At 33.1% G+C, this 14,647-nt stretch overlaps 1 protein-coding gene across 5 annotated transcripts in view; it reads left to right on the forward strand.

Annotated features, from left to right (window-relative positions):
• DopEcR (G-protein coupled receptor DopEcR) overlaps positions 1 to 13,234 on the forward strand; it is a 29,311-nt gene extending 16,077 nt beyond the window's left edge. For 2 of the 5 annotated variants that reach the window (XM_028177165.2, XM_028177164.2), the window contains exons 2-5: positions 5,890 to 5,963; positions 6,784 to 6,975; positions 7,711 to 7,967; positions 8,316 to 13,234. In XM_028177165.2, coding sequence (XP_028032966.2) covers positions 6,786 to 6,975; positions 7,711 to 7,967; positions 8,316 to 8,912 — 1,044 coding nt within the window. In that variant the 5' untranslated portion in view covers positions 5,890 to 5,963; positions 6,784 to 6,785 and the 3' untranslated portion in view covers positions 8,913 to 13,234. Of the gene's footprint in view, positions 1 to 838; positions 1,334 to 5,889; positions 5,964 to 6,783; positions 6,976 to 7,710; positions 7,968 to 8,315 lie in introns of those variants that run through there. The other 3 variants (XM_028177166.2, XM_028177169.2, XM_028177167.2) reach the window with 3 other exon arrangements.
• Positions 13,235 to 14,647: the final 1,413 nt, after the last annotated feature.

Raw genomic sequence — 14,647 nt, forward strand, 5'->3', positions numbered from 1 at the left:
CTCGTGTGCCAGTGTGAATTAACCAAAAAGTACCGATATCCCACTTGTATATGCCAGTCCGTGTAGAATTAAGTATTTTTCGCAAAAATCAAGCCTGTTGTTGATATATATCGTTGTTCAATATACTAGAGTACTACTTTTATCCAGCCAATCTTCACTGTGGCACGTCTGCTGTTGCTTAACGGATTAATGTGTACCAACTATGTATAAAGTAGGTACACACAATAAAATTAATATATTTCTGCAAAGTTAAATTGGGCAACATGACATGGACATATTTGGCCTTTTCTACGCAACTAAATTAATATGCAGAGTTTGTTTTGAACAAATCGGATAAACCTTGTCTTATTTAATGAACTAAGTACATAAATTAAAAAAAAATGATGTGTGGTGTCGTAGAACACCGGATAGGAACGAAGTTCCTTATTATAAAATATAAACTTTAAGTTCTATTCGAAGAAAATAAATCTGGAGGTTTCGCAATAACCCACGGTCATTCGGTAACGTGCGAAATTATTGTGGTACACTTCATTCACGGTTGTTTGCATAAGAGTTAGTGTATTGCGCAAACGAACGCTCTGAGATCGTGGTCAATGAATGATATAAAAAAATGTTTTTTTTGTACGTTATTACAAAGCTAAGTCGTAGACTGTGTGCATTACTATTATAATAAAAATCTTACGTTACGGACGTCCTTACGGAGGGTACCCCTCCGAATCGTCCCATAAGAACTTCGTTCCAAAAAAATTATTAATTTTTTTTTGTACTACATTTCATTGTTCATAGAACAATCCACGATGTAGAATAGTTCGTCCTATGTATGGCGCACCGAGCGCTGCTTCGTCAGTCTAGCCAGGAACTACGTAGCGCGTAGCACGTCTTTCTCGTAGACGCTCGCTTCTGGTTTAAAAACAAGTGAATTTAAATTTTGAAGTTATTTTTACGGTGGTCGATTGATAATAGACATCAGTGTCTACTTAATAGTTTAAAGAAAAGTATCTGTTCTCGTTCAGTGTTAGTTGGACTACTCCGTCACACCGCTAATAGATAAATGTTAAAATTTTCTCTATCTGTTTGCATATAGTGTGTTTTTATTTTGCTTTTCAGACTTAGTAGTTTCTTTGTAGTTCAACACAAAGCCTGTTAAAAAACCTGAGCAAATGTTTTAATGTTAATAAATTATGCACTTCGTGTTAATTTTTTATAGAAAGCCAAGAGTTCCCACGTTAGTTCCATTACTGGTTTAATTTTATATAACAATTACAGTTATAAAATCGTAGTAACGTCTTTCATAAAACTATCTAATTAATAAAATAAAATTGAAAACTAAAAGGTGAGTACATTGAGAAATAAGATATGTATATTAGATAGTTCATAATAATTTCAAGTCATTAAAATTACCATTTCTTTGATCGCCTTCGATTTTATAAGGCTTTTTTTCATAGACGGTTGAACGAGTTTACGATCCACCTTGTGGTAAGTGGTTGCTAGTGTCCATAGATACTACGTGGATACCACCATTCACCTTGAGACTTGAGGTCTATACGTCTCAGTTGCTTAGTAATTACGCAAAATATATTTTTTCCGGGTTTAATTTTTATTACTGTTGATGATACCGGTTAATTTCAAAGTATAAGGTCTAAAATCACGTGCCGTATTCCAAGATAAAAAGTAGCCTATGCTATCTACTGTCGGACTCATAAACTTTTCTTTATCCATCATAAAATCTCCATTTAAAAAATTGTGTCGACCCATTCTCTTGGCGGCCAATTGAATTTTTTAAATGACTTTAATTGTATTATCGATTTAACTAGCACGTAACCGTCACGCCAAGACTTTTTGAGCGTAGTTAAAACACGTCATTTAAGACCTGTTGAGTCGAACTGGCGGTAAAGCGTATTGTAAGCCCGCACAGGTGGGTATCATGAACCTGATTGCTTTTACCACGAAACAGGTATGCGTTCCGGTTTCAAGGCTTGGGATAGCAATTAAACTACAAACGAGATTTGGAGGGCCGTGATTTTTTTTAAATTCTTATGGCCTTCAGCTCCTTCACTCGACAATACAAAAAATAAAATCAAGCAAACTCGTAATTCATCATCCACATTTTTACAGCGATCATACATAACCAACGAATGTTTTAATTTAGTCATAATATTTGTAATGCACAATGTAGTTCTGTCAATTTATTTAATTACTAATTTACACTCCTTAATATGGACTAAAACTATGACAAAAGGCCAATATTTTTCTACGGGCGCACTGTTAAAAGCGTAGAAAATATTTTTACTCACGTAGTATATTAAGTAAAGTGAATTTTTCCTTCGCAATCCGAGCATGGCCTTGCGACATTGCAAGGTCTTGGACTGAGAAACCTTGAATTTAGTATTGAGCTGGAAAGGAAAACTTCAAGGACTCTAAATTGAAGTATAAAACTCAGCGAAGGTTGTGTCCGTTCAGTCACTAGCTTTATTCTTTATCAAAGATTCTACTCCGACATCCAATATCTAGATTGGACATTAAAATATATTTGCTATGTTTTATTATGTATTTAAAGTTAAATTTTTGTTCAACCAAGGTCTTCGACAAGACTAAGATATTTAAACGCTCTAGGCTTCAAAAAGTCTACTGCTATGATTCCAGATTGCGATTATTAATTCCGAAGACAGTCGCCTATGACGACGTAAGCTATAAAGTATACGAAACTTCTGCATTTTGCTCGTATCTTACTATGTGAGGTCGACTCAGCACTTCCTCTTTTCCATTCAGGGCTGTCCTACGTCATCACTACACTTCTCCCGTATACCCTCTTTCGCATAGTCCATACAAGTTTTTTTAGAACGCATCCTTTTCACAGCAAAAATTGTTTGAAACGTTGGAGATAATGAAATGAAAGTAATAAGTGCTAGACTCGCGATAACTTAACAAAATACAAATTATGATCTAAATAAGCATATTATTATGATTTTATGACCCGTCTGGTAATAGGTACTTATCGGAGCCCAAAGAACACCTCCTGTTAACTACCATAAGCTACCATCCAATCGACAGCCTTCTCATTTCTGGCATGAATGCAGTTAAAGCATTAAGATGAGGTATTCAGCTTTGTAAATGAATGGGTGCTAGTAAATCCTTCATTTCATTTTACTTCGTCAGCTAAAAATACAGTGATAAAATGTTCTCATCTATGTGAACCAAACGAACAGAAGAGAGAAATTGCATAATTGATTGAAACTCTGACTACAAAAGCGTAGTAATTGGCTACGCCAACAAACTTTTCATCCGTATATTCCAATAAACTGTTATACGGATGCTTCTATTTAACTGACAGCAGGTCTGCAGGTGAACGTTACTTATTGGGATTTCGAAGCAAAAGCTCTGGATTTTTGTTCAATTCTGAAATTCTGATACGTATCTGACATATTGGCATATCCATCATATTCCTCGTTTAAATTTATAAACCTTTAAACCAAAGGTACTTGCATTTTTACTGGTGGTAGGAACTCTTGTGAGTCCGCACGGGTAGGTACCATCGCCCTGCCTATTTCTGCCGTGAAGCAGTAATGCATTTCGGTTTGAAGGGTGGGCAGCCGTTGTAGCTATACTGAGACCTTAGAGCTTATATCTCAAGGTGGGTGGCGCATTTACGTTGTAGATGTCCATGGGTTCCAGTAACCATTTAACACCAGATGGGTTTGTGAGTTCGTCCACCCATCTAAGCAATGGAAAAAAACTTTATAAATATATATTTCAGGAGTAGAAGTAATGAAATTTCAGTGTAGATATTTTAACTAAAATACCGCATAGCAACGGACGCACATACGCTAGTCTAAAATATCAAACCCCTTTGTTGAATTATTCATTCACGGATTCACGTCGCTTTTGTTCGTGGAAAAAAATACGTCCATTTCGTGAGTGCTCCTAAAATATAACTAGTTTAAAATAAAAACCAAGTACTCATAGGCAATGGACAACCCACGAAGCCTATTGAACGAACTGAGTGATCATTGTAGAATTTGTTTGTTAACCATCCGTTAAATTTAGAATGAAACCACAAATACAATAATAGAACAATATGACTGTTACGAATGTGAACAAACAAACGTGATACTACGAATTTCGAAACAAATGAGAATATTGTTGCGTATAATAAGTAATGATTTAATTGTGTCGTGTTTCCATCAAGCGTCAGTCGATATCGATGATAGAAATTAGATTAGGTTCGTTCAATCTCAGAATTCGTTGTTTGTTGCTATTAATTCGATTAATTTAAACCACAAATATTTATTTCTCTACATATTGAGGACATTCGATTTGCAAATTGTGATGCATCGAACTACGAATGAGTTTTTCGTTGAATCTTGTTGCTAACTGTCATAGATTATACTTAATGCTAACTGTTACTAACTTAAAGTAAACTAGATGATGACCGAGCTTTGCTAGTTTTTTTTAATATAAAGTTATATAAGTTATATATAGTTTTCTTGTTGTGCTTTAAAGCAGTAAAAATAGTATTATTATTCGCCAATAGATGTCGGGAAGAGTCATAGAGTTGATTATCGATAAAGTTGATTATTGAAAACACGAATAAAACAACATTTTCTGAAAATAAATCGTAGCTAGATCGATTTATCGCCCCCAAAATCCCCTGTATACTAAATTTTATGAAAATCGTTGGAGCCGTTTCCGAGATTCAGACAAGAATTTATTATACAAGAATTGCTCGTTTAAAGGTATAAGATTAGCAAGTCTCGGCTAATGTCTGGATACTTTACGTTTTTATTTAATTTCTAATTTATGTATAAACTATTAGCCATTAGTGACACAACTTACCAACTATTTATGAATGAAGCTGACATTTGTTTCGAAAAGGTAAAACATAGCACATATTTGCCATATAAATCTTCTTCCTAGTCGGATACTCTTGGTAGAGTAGTCGTGGTTGTCGATGGACAGGGTTAATTATAAATCTGCTGACTCTAAAAATTTCCATTTCATGATAATAATTTAATCTCACATATTTATATTTTAGATGTAATTTTGTTCATTATAGTGTTTTTGGAGTGACTTACAATTAAGGAAGTATAATCATAAGCAATATGACACTTGGTTTTACTTAGACCAAATTATTGAGCCGTACTATTATGTCAGTCTCAATTCGGAGCGATTACACTCTTGATAATAATATGAAACACATTTCAAACTTAATATGATAAGCTATGGAGTCGGTCAGGCTAATTAGCTGGCTCCGCCTGCTGGTAAAGGTAATAGTAATTTAGCTTCTCATCTAAAATTAGGTCAGTGGCTAGAAGTCATGTCGATGAACCACCTTCAAGAAAATAGGCCACACTGTTACTAAGGAGCTAAATTATTTTAATTATATTTCTCGGGATAAATTTAGAACATCTTTCGTATCTATACGCGTATTTGGATGGCTACTTAAATATTGTATGGTGCATTAACGACGCTTTAAATATTTGCTTTCGCCGTATTTACTTTTTCACGTATTAGAATCTCTGGATTAACAGGGTCGTTTAGTGCTCTCTCGTATTACGGACGTTTGAAGATTCTTCTGAAGTACTGTTTTAGATGCTTCCGTTCCGATTTTTTGCCATATATCAGCCGTCTCTGGAATAGGTTTTCCTTTACGGTATTTCTAGAGAGATCTATAATGTTCTCTTTTGAATAGCTTTAACGAGAACTCGTAGTGGTTTCCGGCAGGTTGGTTGTTTCCCGTTGCCGAAGTCCACAAATCATAGTGATATCAATAATAGGTGAATATAGTCTGTTTTCTCTGGTTTCAATAAAAAAAACCTATACCAAAATTAGCAGCAATCAGGTACAAGAAATAATTACGAATAAATAAATAATTATAATTTTTCTTTTCAGATGTATTCAGCTAATTTGAGAACATGGCTAACAATGAACTAAACGCCATTTCAACTGGTCGTTAGTAGTATTGGGTAAGTGACTGTGTTTTGTTTTGTTTCAACTTGGATTACGACGAAATAGATCTTACTAACTTCTACTTACTAGCTTCTTCCATTTGACTCCATACAGAGGAGAGCCGTTCGAATTGTCGATAATCCCATTCTCACGGATCATTTGGAACTTCTGGGTCTGCGAAGGGACTTCGGTTCCCTCTGTATTTTGTACCGTATGTTCCATGGGGAGTGCTCTGAGGAATTGTTTGAGATGATACTAACATATTGTTTTTACCATCGTCCCGCCCGCCATCCAGACTACCTGGAGCCACTGTGTTCATTCACAGTGCGTTTCCAGAAAACTTTTTTGCCACGTACCATCCGGCTTTGGAATGAGCTCCCCTTCACGGTGTTTCCCGAGCGCTATGACATATCCTTCTTCAAACGAGGTTTGTGGAGAGTACTTAACGGTAGACAGCGGCTTGGCTCTGCTCCTGGCATTGCTGAAGTCCATGGGCGACGGTAACCACTTACCATCAGGTGGGCCATATGCTCGTCTGCCTATAAGGGCAATAAAAAATTAAAAAATAACGTGATACTAATGTCAACAGTTTATTAAAATATACACATACATATATTTTATTGTTAAAACGATTTACATTGCCATTGTGTACCAGACATTGCCAATGTTGACTAAAGAAAATATATATTCAATTAGAAAAATGTTTTTTTTTCTGGTTCGGTTAAATACTCTAGTTAATGGATTTTTAATTGCTCGCCGCAAACAACAGCTCGGTGAACGACTGCGTTTGCATACGTATACTACAATTAATTATTAAGCGTATTTTTAATTGAACAGTGATGCCAGCAAAGATGATGAATGCTAGAGGCGGTGCAAACGGGGCGGGTGAGGTGAGTGTGGCCGACAGTCCCCTGGCCACCTTTGAGTCACTCACGCAGGCTGCCGTTATAGCAGTGATGGGAGTTGCCATTGTTGTGTCCAATCTGCTAATAATCGCTGCATTCTTGAACTTCAAAGGTACGTCTTATGGTATGTTTTATCTTATCTATCTATCTATATATATAAAAACTAGCGACCCGCCCTCGCTTCGCTTCGGAAACTGTAATTTATTATTGATTTCTCCACTATTTAATGGATGTTATTATACATATAAACCTTCCTCTACAATCGCCTTATCTATTAAAAAACCGCATCAAAATCCGTTGCGTAGTTTTAAAGATTTAAGCATATATAGGGATATAGGGATAGAGAAACCGACTTTGTTTTATACTAAGTAGTGATGAATTGCTGTTCGTTAGTCTCGCTAAAACTTGAGAAAGGCTGGACCGATTTAGCTAATTTTGGTCTTGAATTATTTGTGAAAGTCCAGAGAAGGTTTAAAAGGTAGATAAATATGAAAATGCTCGAAATTAAATAAGAATAACAATTTGTTTTTCCTTTGATGTGTCCCCGTTCGGACGGATTCCTTTTGTTTGTTTTAAGTTTGTTTTAAAAGTTTAAAAGTTTAGGTCTTTTATTTATCAATTGAGGCACTACGAAGTCTGCCGGGTCAGCTAGTAAAATCATAAATATGGGTAGCATAACATGTAGGTGTGGCTTTCATAATTAATAATTATATGGTTGGTACATTTGAAAATTCAGGTCAAGCGCTGGCTCGCAAAAAATGTTGTTTGCATACTTTCAGTAACCATTTCTTGTAAACCCCGATTTGTTTTTACATAGAACACCATTTTAACGAAGGAGTGAATTAAATTTGTGTTGCAGGTCTCTCAAACGAAGTGATAAACTACTATCTACTATCATTGGCTGTTGCGGATTTACTATGCGGCTTGTTTGTGGTACCACTATCAGTATACCCTGCGATAACAGGCCGCTGGATGTTCGGGGATCTCATGTGTAGACTTGCCGGTTACGTAGAAGTCACCTTGTGGTCCGTCTCAGTCTATACTTTCATGTGGATCTCCGTCGATAGATATCTTGCCGTCAGAAAACCTCTCCGATATGAGACGGTTAGTGCAACGGTAGTTATCCTTTTCCATATTTTTCTTTTTGTTTTAATCGTAATTTTTGCTCTTAAACTGCTTAAACTAGTTAGATCTAGTAGTAAATGTTGATGTGTAGTTTAAAATCAATCGAACGTTAATAATCTGTTTACATTATCTTCTCAGTTGAACATTGCTACATTAGAGGTGTAGTTTACTACATTTTCACTTTACACTTGCTTCATTAATAAAATATAAAAAAAATAAATTGATCAGTAAATTGGCAAATTGTCTTTATGAGTTGCTACAATTTTTTTAGCATAATTTAAATTGAATTTTACCATTTATAGAAATGTGAATAAATTTTTCATGTTAAATGTTGAACAGGTGCAAACACGTACTCGCAGTCAATGCTGGATGGTATTCACTTGGATCTCGGCAGCCATGCTGTGTTGTCCGCCTTTACTTGGCTATAAAAAAGATGCGAACTTCGACAAGGAAACTTTCATATGCATGCTTGATTGGGGCACTACATACGCCTACACTGCCACTCTAGGTATCCTTGTGCTGGGACCTAGCGTTATTTCAATTGTTTACAACTACTTTTACATTTTTTCGATGAAACGGAAACTGCACAGCGGAGTGCCTATTCATGATAAGGAATACGCGACTGCTTTGGCTGAGAACCTCGCTAACCCCAGCCACTGGATGAGTTTCGTTTTGGTGTCCGTGTTCTGGTTGAGTTGGGCTCCGTATGCCGGTGTGAGAATGTACGAATACGTCACCAATCAAGAAATCAAAATTCCAATGTTACATTTCGGCATGGTTTGGCTTGGTATTATGAATTCGTTTTGGAAAATTATCATTTTGATTTCACTCAGCCCCCAGTTCCGGCTTGCGCTTCGAATTTTGTGTTTGACTGCATGCTGCCGCACCAAAGGACGCCTGCAAGCCGAACTCATCGGTATGGATAATGATGACTGAAACGAAGTTGCCATTCGTGCCCGACAGACCTACCTACAGACTCGTATACAGTACGAGCAAATGAAAGGGACTGTCATATAGCACAAGCTGAGTGGATGTAATGCATCCACTAATGTCTAATGCTGCGAACGAATATCCGTGGCTTGTTCATCACATTTCTCTCAGTGTAGACTTGATTTTACTAAAACATCATTTTTATTATTAGACATCATTCTAAATTATTTTTAGGTAAAGCTTCAAGTTGTGATATTTTTTCTCGTAGTTGGAACTATGTTTGTAATGTGACATTGCAAGATGACATGGAAAGCATTTTGGAGAATCAGACGAATTTACTGACTTTTAATGTGAACTTTTAGTATGTTGTCGATATGAATCAAAAAAGGACCCGACTAGAAGAAAGTGATTAGTTATGTTTTTCTGACAATAATGTGCCTAAGTTCCAATTTAAACATTATTTCCTGCAATAATACGTTCATATCATTTTTAGCTAATCAATAGTGTGATTTATTAAGTAGTTTATTATATTTGTTTTGTGAATAGTTATTGTATATAGATGTGCACTATGAATGCAATGTTAAATATTATCATTACTGTATAGAGTGAACTAGAAGAAATTGTGTTTCAAAGTTGTTTTGTGTGGTTAAAAGGACAAAATTAGTGGAGAAAAAATACAGTCTGCGTCGAGATGGACAATTTAATTTGAATAATGTGCAGTGTGAACCGGCTTAGCTATAGCCTTTTATTCAGGCGAAACATTCAAACACATTTTGTTAAAAGTGACTAGTGTTCGTTATATTTGCTGACCGTCCCGAGAACTAATTGCGATACAACGAAACGATCGACGCTCAATGAATTAACAGTTTTTTTGTTGGTCTCGTGGGAGTTTGCGTATGCAAACGTACGGAAATAAATAAGAAATGTCGGAAAATGTAATCGAATAAATAGTGTTCTCGTTCATTGTTAGAGTATAACATAGTATAATATAATGCACTTCTTAATTAACAAATTAATATCATTGCATTTTATATCTTAGAAGATAGTAAAATACTTTGTTCTCACTGATAAAAATTAAATGAGTGTTGTACAATGTTTTAATTGCATTCTGTTGGAATTTTGTAGTTATTAACGCACATGTTTATCGTAGTAACACAACGTAATCATACAGGTATTTTATTGTTTAAGTAGTGCATTTATTCACAAATACAGATGGCTGTGCTTAGACATTATCTCATGTAACAGATTTTATTAGTGTTTAGATTTGAATGTTTCCGATAGTTTTATTGTTCGGCGAATGCTATTGTAGTTAGTTGTATATTACATAAAATAGCAAAATTACATATAAAAATAACTGTTTTTCTCATAATTGTGGTTGTCGATACAATTTTGTATTTCATATAACAAATAAATATTTCCGCAAGATTAATAATGAAATAGCGAGTAGAAAATATTTTTTGTAGCTGAACTGGACATGAATATTTTAACTATATCAAATAGACAAACATGTCCATCGATGTAACTGTAGGTAAGTTTTATGGTAGTAAAAAAACGACAAAGCAATTGTAATGTGTTTTGGGTTGAATTTTGGCGATATATGATGAGAGGTTGCTGGAGAAATTCGAAATTTTAGATAATGATGCGGTATTTTTTAGTTTTCAATAAATTTCCAATTCGTTTATACATACCAGAACCAAAAGACACTAGGCACTAACTAAAGTAGGCCATGTTTTGCTTCATCGGGTCATTGCTAATCTGATTAAGCAATTGAAAAGGAAATTCAATAGGGTCCAGTGGCCATCATGTCAATATGAAACGAAATATTTAGTTCAAATACGGAAATAATACATAAATATGTTATATGGAATTTGTGATGCGTTTTGTAACTTAAAATTGGCAATTGGTTTTAAATTCGAACAGCATTTTTAATTTTGAATTGAATTATTTCAATACTTTTTCAAAATATTATGATTTACGTTTTGCATAAACGTTAAGATTTTCGACTATGTATTGAATATGAGAACTATTCGACTTGTCATTTCTGGTGTTCATTTTATTTATTGTAGTGTAGAAGAGTATTCTTAGATTTTCTAGAAAAAAATCTTCTAAATAATAATAAAAATTAGAACGCTTTTGCGTATTACTGTTGGAAAACAGCCATTACAGATTAAACGAAGGTTCAGCTATCTTTTTTCATTAAAACTGAAACAGTTTTTGACTAGCCTACAAAAAATATTCAGACATATTCTGAATATTTTTTCCGTTCCGTTGTATTTAAAAATGTTAAAAGTACAAAATGGTTGTGGTCTTATTAATAAAATATCTCTTGTAGTTTATAGTACGGCGATTGCTGATATTTCTATATAAACTTGATTATGAAACTTTATTTCTTAAAAAACCACAACCTAAAATATTAATAAACCCGTCGTTCAGGTATTGTTTACCGGTCGTATGGGTCAATCTAGAACTCATAATCGCTACAAAATGCTAATGCTTGCATGTTATTGTGGTACACACCATAATTACTGCAAAACGTTAAACTTTAATCAGATATGGAATTAATAATGAAATAATAGCTTATTTGACTCTTGTGATGAACTGATTACAAATTAACTTTGGTTGGAAAAATAAGTCTTGATGTTAAATTTATTGTACAATATTTAAACCTACATATTATTAACAATAAATATTATATTAGTGTTGTTCAATCGTAGAGAATCGATGTTATATACATAAAATATATAGATTTATAATAGACTAATAGAGTTAATGTTAAAAGCAAGCTGGGGTATTATTTTGTAAAATTGACAATTTTGACTGTAAAAAAATCAGTTAGAGTAAAATATTCATTTATTATTTTATTGCTCAGATTACATGTTTTTGGATTGAGTTCTTTTTGATACTGAACAAAACAGGTTGATATATATACATATCTATGTTAACGAAGTTACATGTCAGTGACTGGTAAATGAAAATATTATAATAATTTTATATTCGATGGCTTCTAATTATTAGTAGTTTTACAACAAACAATATATATATATATATATATCTATATTTTAAGCTCAATTATGAAATCTTTGTAATGCCTGAATGTAGTATTTAATGAGATTATATATTTGTTTAGCAATAATAACTTGTTTTATGGATATTGTTTCTGTGTATTAAGCGTTTATGTTACAGTTACCATCCCAAAATGGTTGTGACTTTAATAAGGTAATATGTATATCTATCGAATGCTACTATCTGCCATTGATTATTAGTACGTACTTCTTAAAAACTATAATATAATATTAATTGCTTCTAATTTATGGACAGTCAATTTCGGAATAGTATCACGTTGGGGCTTGTTGCAGTGAATTAATGAATTAACTTATGTATGTGCATTTAATTACTTGCTCAATGGAATGAAATGAAAACAATAAAATAAGATAAACGTTGTTATTTCTGTTTTTGCTTTATAAATTAGGAGCATAATTTTTTTTTTTTATAATATAATTTACCTACCCCAGTGAATGCATAGTCAATTTCGCTCGCTAGCCTTTAATATCAAAATAATTCTAAAAAAGTTCTTCTTAGTACGAACGTTTAATGAATATAAAGGTTTAATTTGTGATTTTAAGTGATTTATTAGAGAATTTAAATATTGTTAGAAAATTTAGAAGATTTAGAATTTATTAGGATGTTATCGCGTATATTATAATACAAAATGCGTTGAAAGCTGAATGAAAAGGGTATGTTTGAATTTGGGAAATAAACCCTAAATTTTTAAGGCAGGTATTCTTAAGACAGAGGTGTTTATCTATTAGGGGTACGGGATTAGAAAAATTTTTTTTGAATGTTTGCTAGAATCGAAAATGCCCATTATCAAAGAATATGCGGTGATTAATAATAATGTTATAACACGAAAAAAATCAACTGGTTATTATATAAATTCATGAACAAAACACAGATTTAAACTTTTATAAATATTTAAAATCTCAAAACATTCCTTATGATCGAAACCTAAAATGCGTTCGATTCAAGTATTGGTTTTATTTTAATGTGACTCTTTATATACTTGAGGGACTTATCCTCAAGTTTTAAGTACTAAAACGAACCTGTAAAATCCTCGGGATATCAAAATAACTCAACTTTGTCGTTCTAAATATCTAAGCAATAAGAAATAATAACCTAAATTTGAAGTTCCGGTAATCAATCATTCTATTTCCTTACGTTCAATAGTTATTTGTATTGAGCGATATAATAATTTAAAATCATACCTAAATACTCATATTTATCAATATACTGCTATTTGGTGTTTTTATCTAATAAATATTTAGCTCCTATGGTTGTTTCATTTTAATATTACAGAATGAAATTTTAATATAGACATTAAAATCAATTCAGTTTTCTATTTGATATTGCATTGTTGATTTAATCTGTGATGTGTGTGTCCCGTACAATGACAACTTCACCTCGTAAATGTCTTCTAGGCTGTTCAATTAACAATCAGCGTCAAGTGGGCCCATAACACATATATCTATCAAAATATGAGAGGTTATTCATAACTTGGATTCTCTGATCTCTCGTTGCCATTTTCCTTAAATGGTACATTATGAGGCATTAAAGGGACATCACTATTTCTTGGTTTGACTATTTTTAATTACTTTTTCAGAAGAGGACAGTAACATTTCTCGTAACGACTCGTCAAGTAATTGATGCTGTTTTACTACAAGTTGATAAAAGTGTATAAGAATTATTTTTTAGCGATCTGTAGAAAGAAGAAAGAATTTTCTTATCAAAAAGAGGTCTATTGCTGTCAAAAGTGTACTAGTGTTGAGCGGTACACTAATCTGCTGTATCTGGTTTATTTTAAGGCTTTTAAATATTTATTTCAACAGAAAAAATATGCCATGAATACTATATAAAGAAGTTGTGAAGTCAAAATGTTAAATGATAAGAAACATTAATAGATACGCAATGTATTATTGATTTACAGCTAGAGTAACATACTTTAATCCGAGCAAGTACGCTTTGAACAGCCCACAGTAAGCATTTTCGTTAACATTATTAGCTTTTATACTTGAAGGTCCTTAAAAATATTTAAATATTTACTCGTGTTTGATGTTTAGCCTTAAGTCTGCAATAAAAAAATTTACGTTTAAACAATAATTACACGATCTTACTGTTAAAATAACATAACTATATATTTAAATAAATAAACAAATTCTTTTCTTTTATCGGGACAACGTCGTACAACTGTGTGAACTTGATGTTTTGCATGCCAAATGTCTGCGCTACTTATGGCTTTTTTTATAGTTTAAATGTTCTATTTGTTTACAAAGACTATTTTATTATTTCTACTGGGTAATAGAATGAAAATAATGATGAAGAATATAAAGCACTGACCGACGCGCATTCAGTTTAATTCTCGTTTATAAGTAGTAAAAGTAAAAGTTAATTAAGGCTTTTAAGGATATTTTATTTAATTACCAGTTAAACAGATTGGTTTGGTCTTTTAAAGTTAAAATAATTGATGGTAGTTTCCACGTGTTTGTTAAAAACTAAATGACTGGGTGAACTTCTTACGCCATCTGTTGAAAGAAATTTAGAGTGAATTTTATTATTTTTTAGAAATATTGTTTGTTACGATTTTTTTTAAACCACTCCAGTAATATAGCGAACAAAATAATTAAAAATTAATTAGGGCGCTAGGCTTTTTTCAAGTTTTTGCGAGATCAACACGCAACAATTCATTC

Source organism: Bombyx mandarina, chromosome 01 (assembly GCF_030267445.1).
Source record: "Bombyx mandarina strain Sakado chromosome 01, ASM3026744v2".
NCBI classification, from domain to species: Eukaryota; Metazoa; Arthropoda; class Insecta; order Lepidoptera; family Bombycidae; genus Bombyx; species Bombyx mandarina.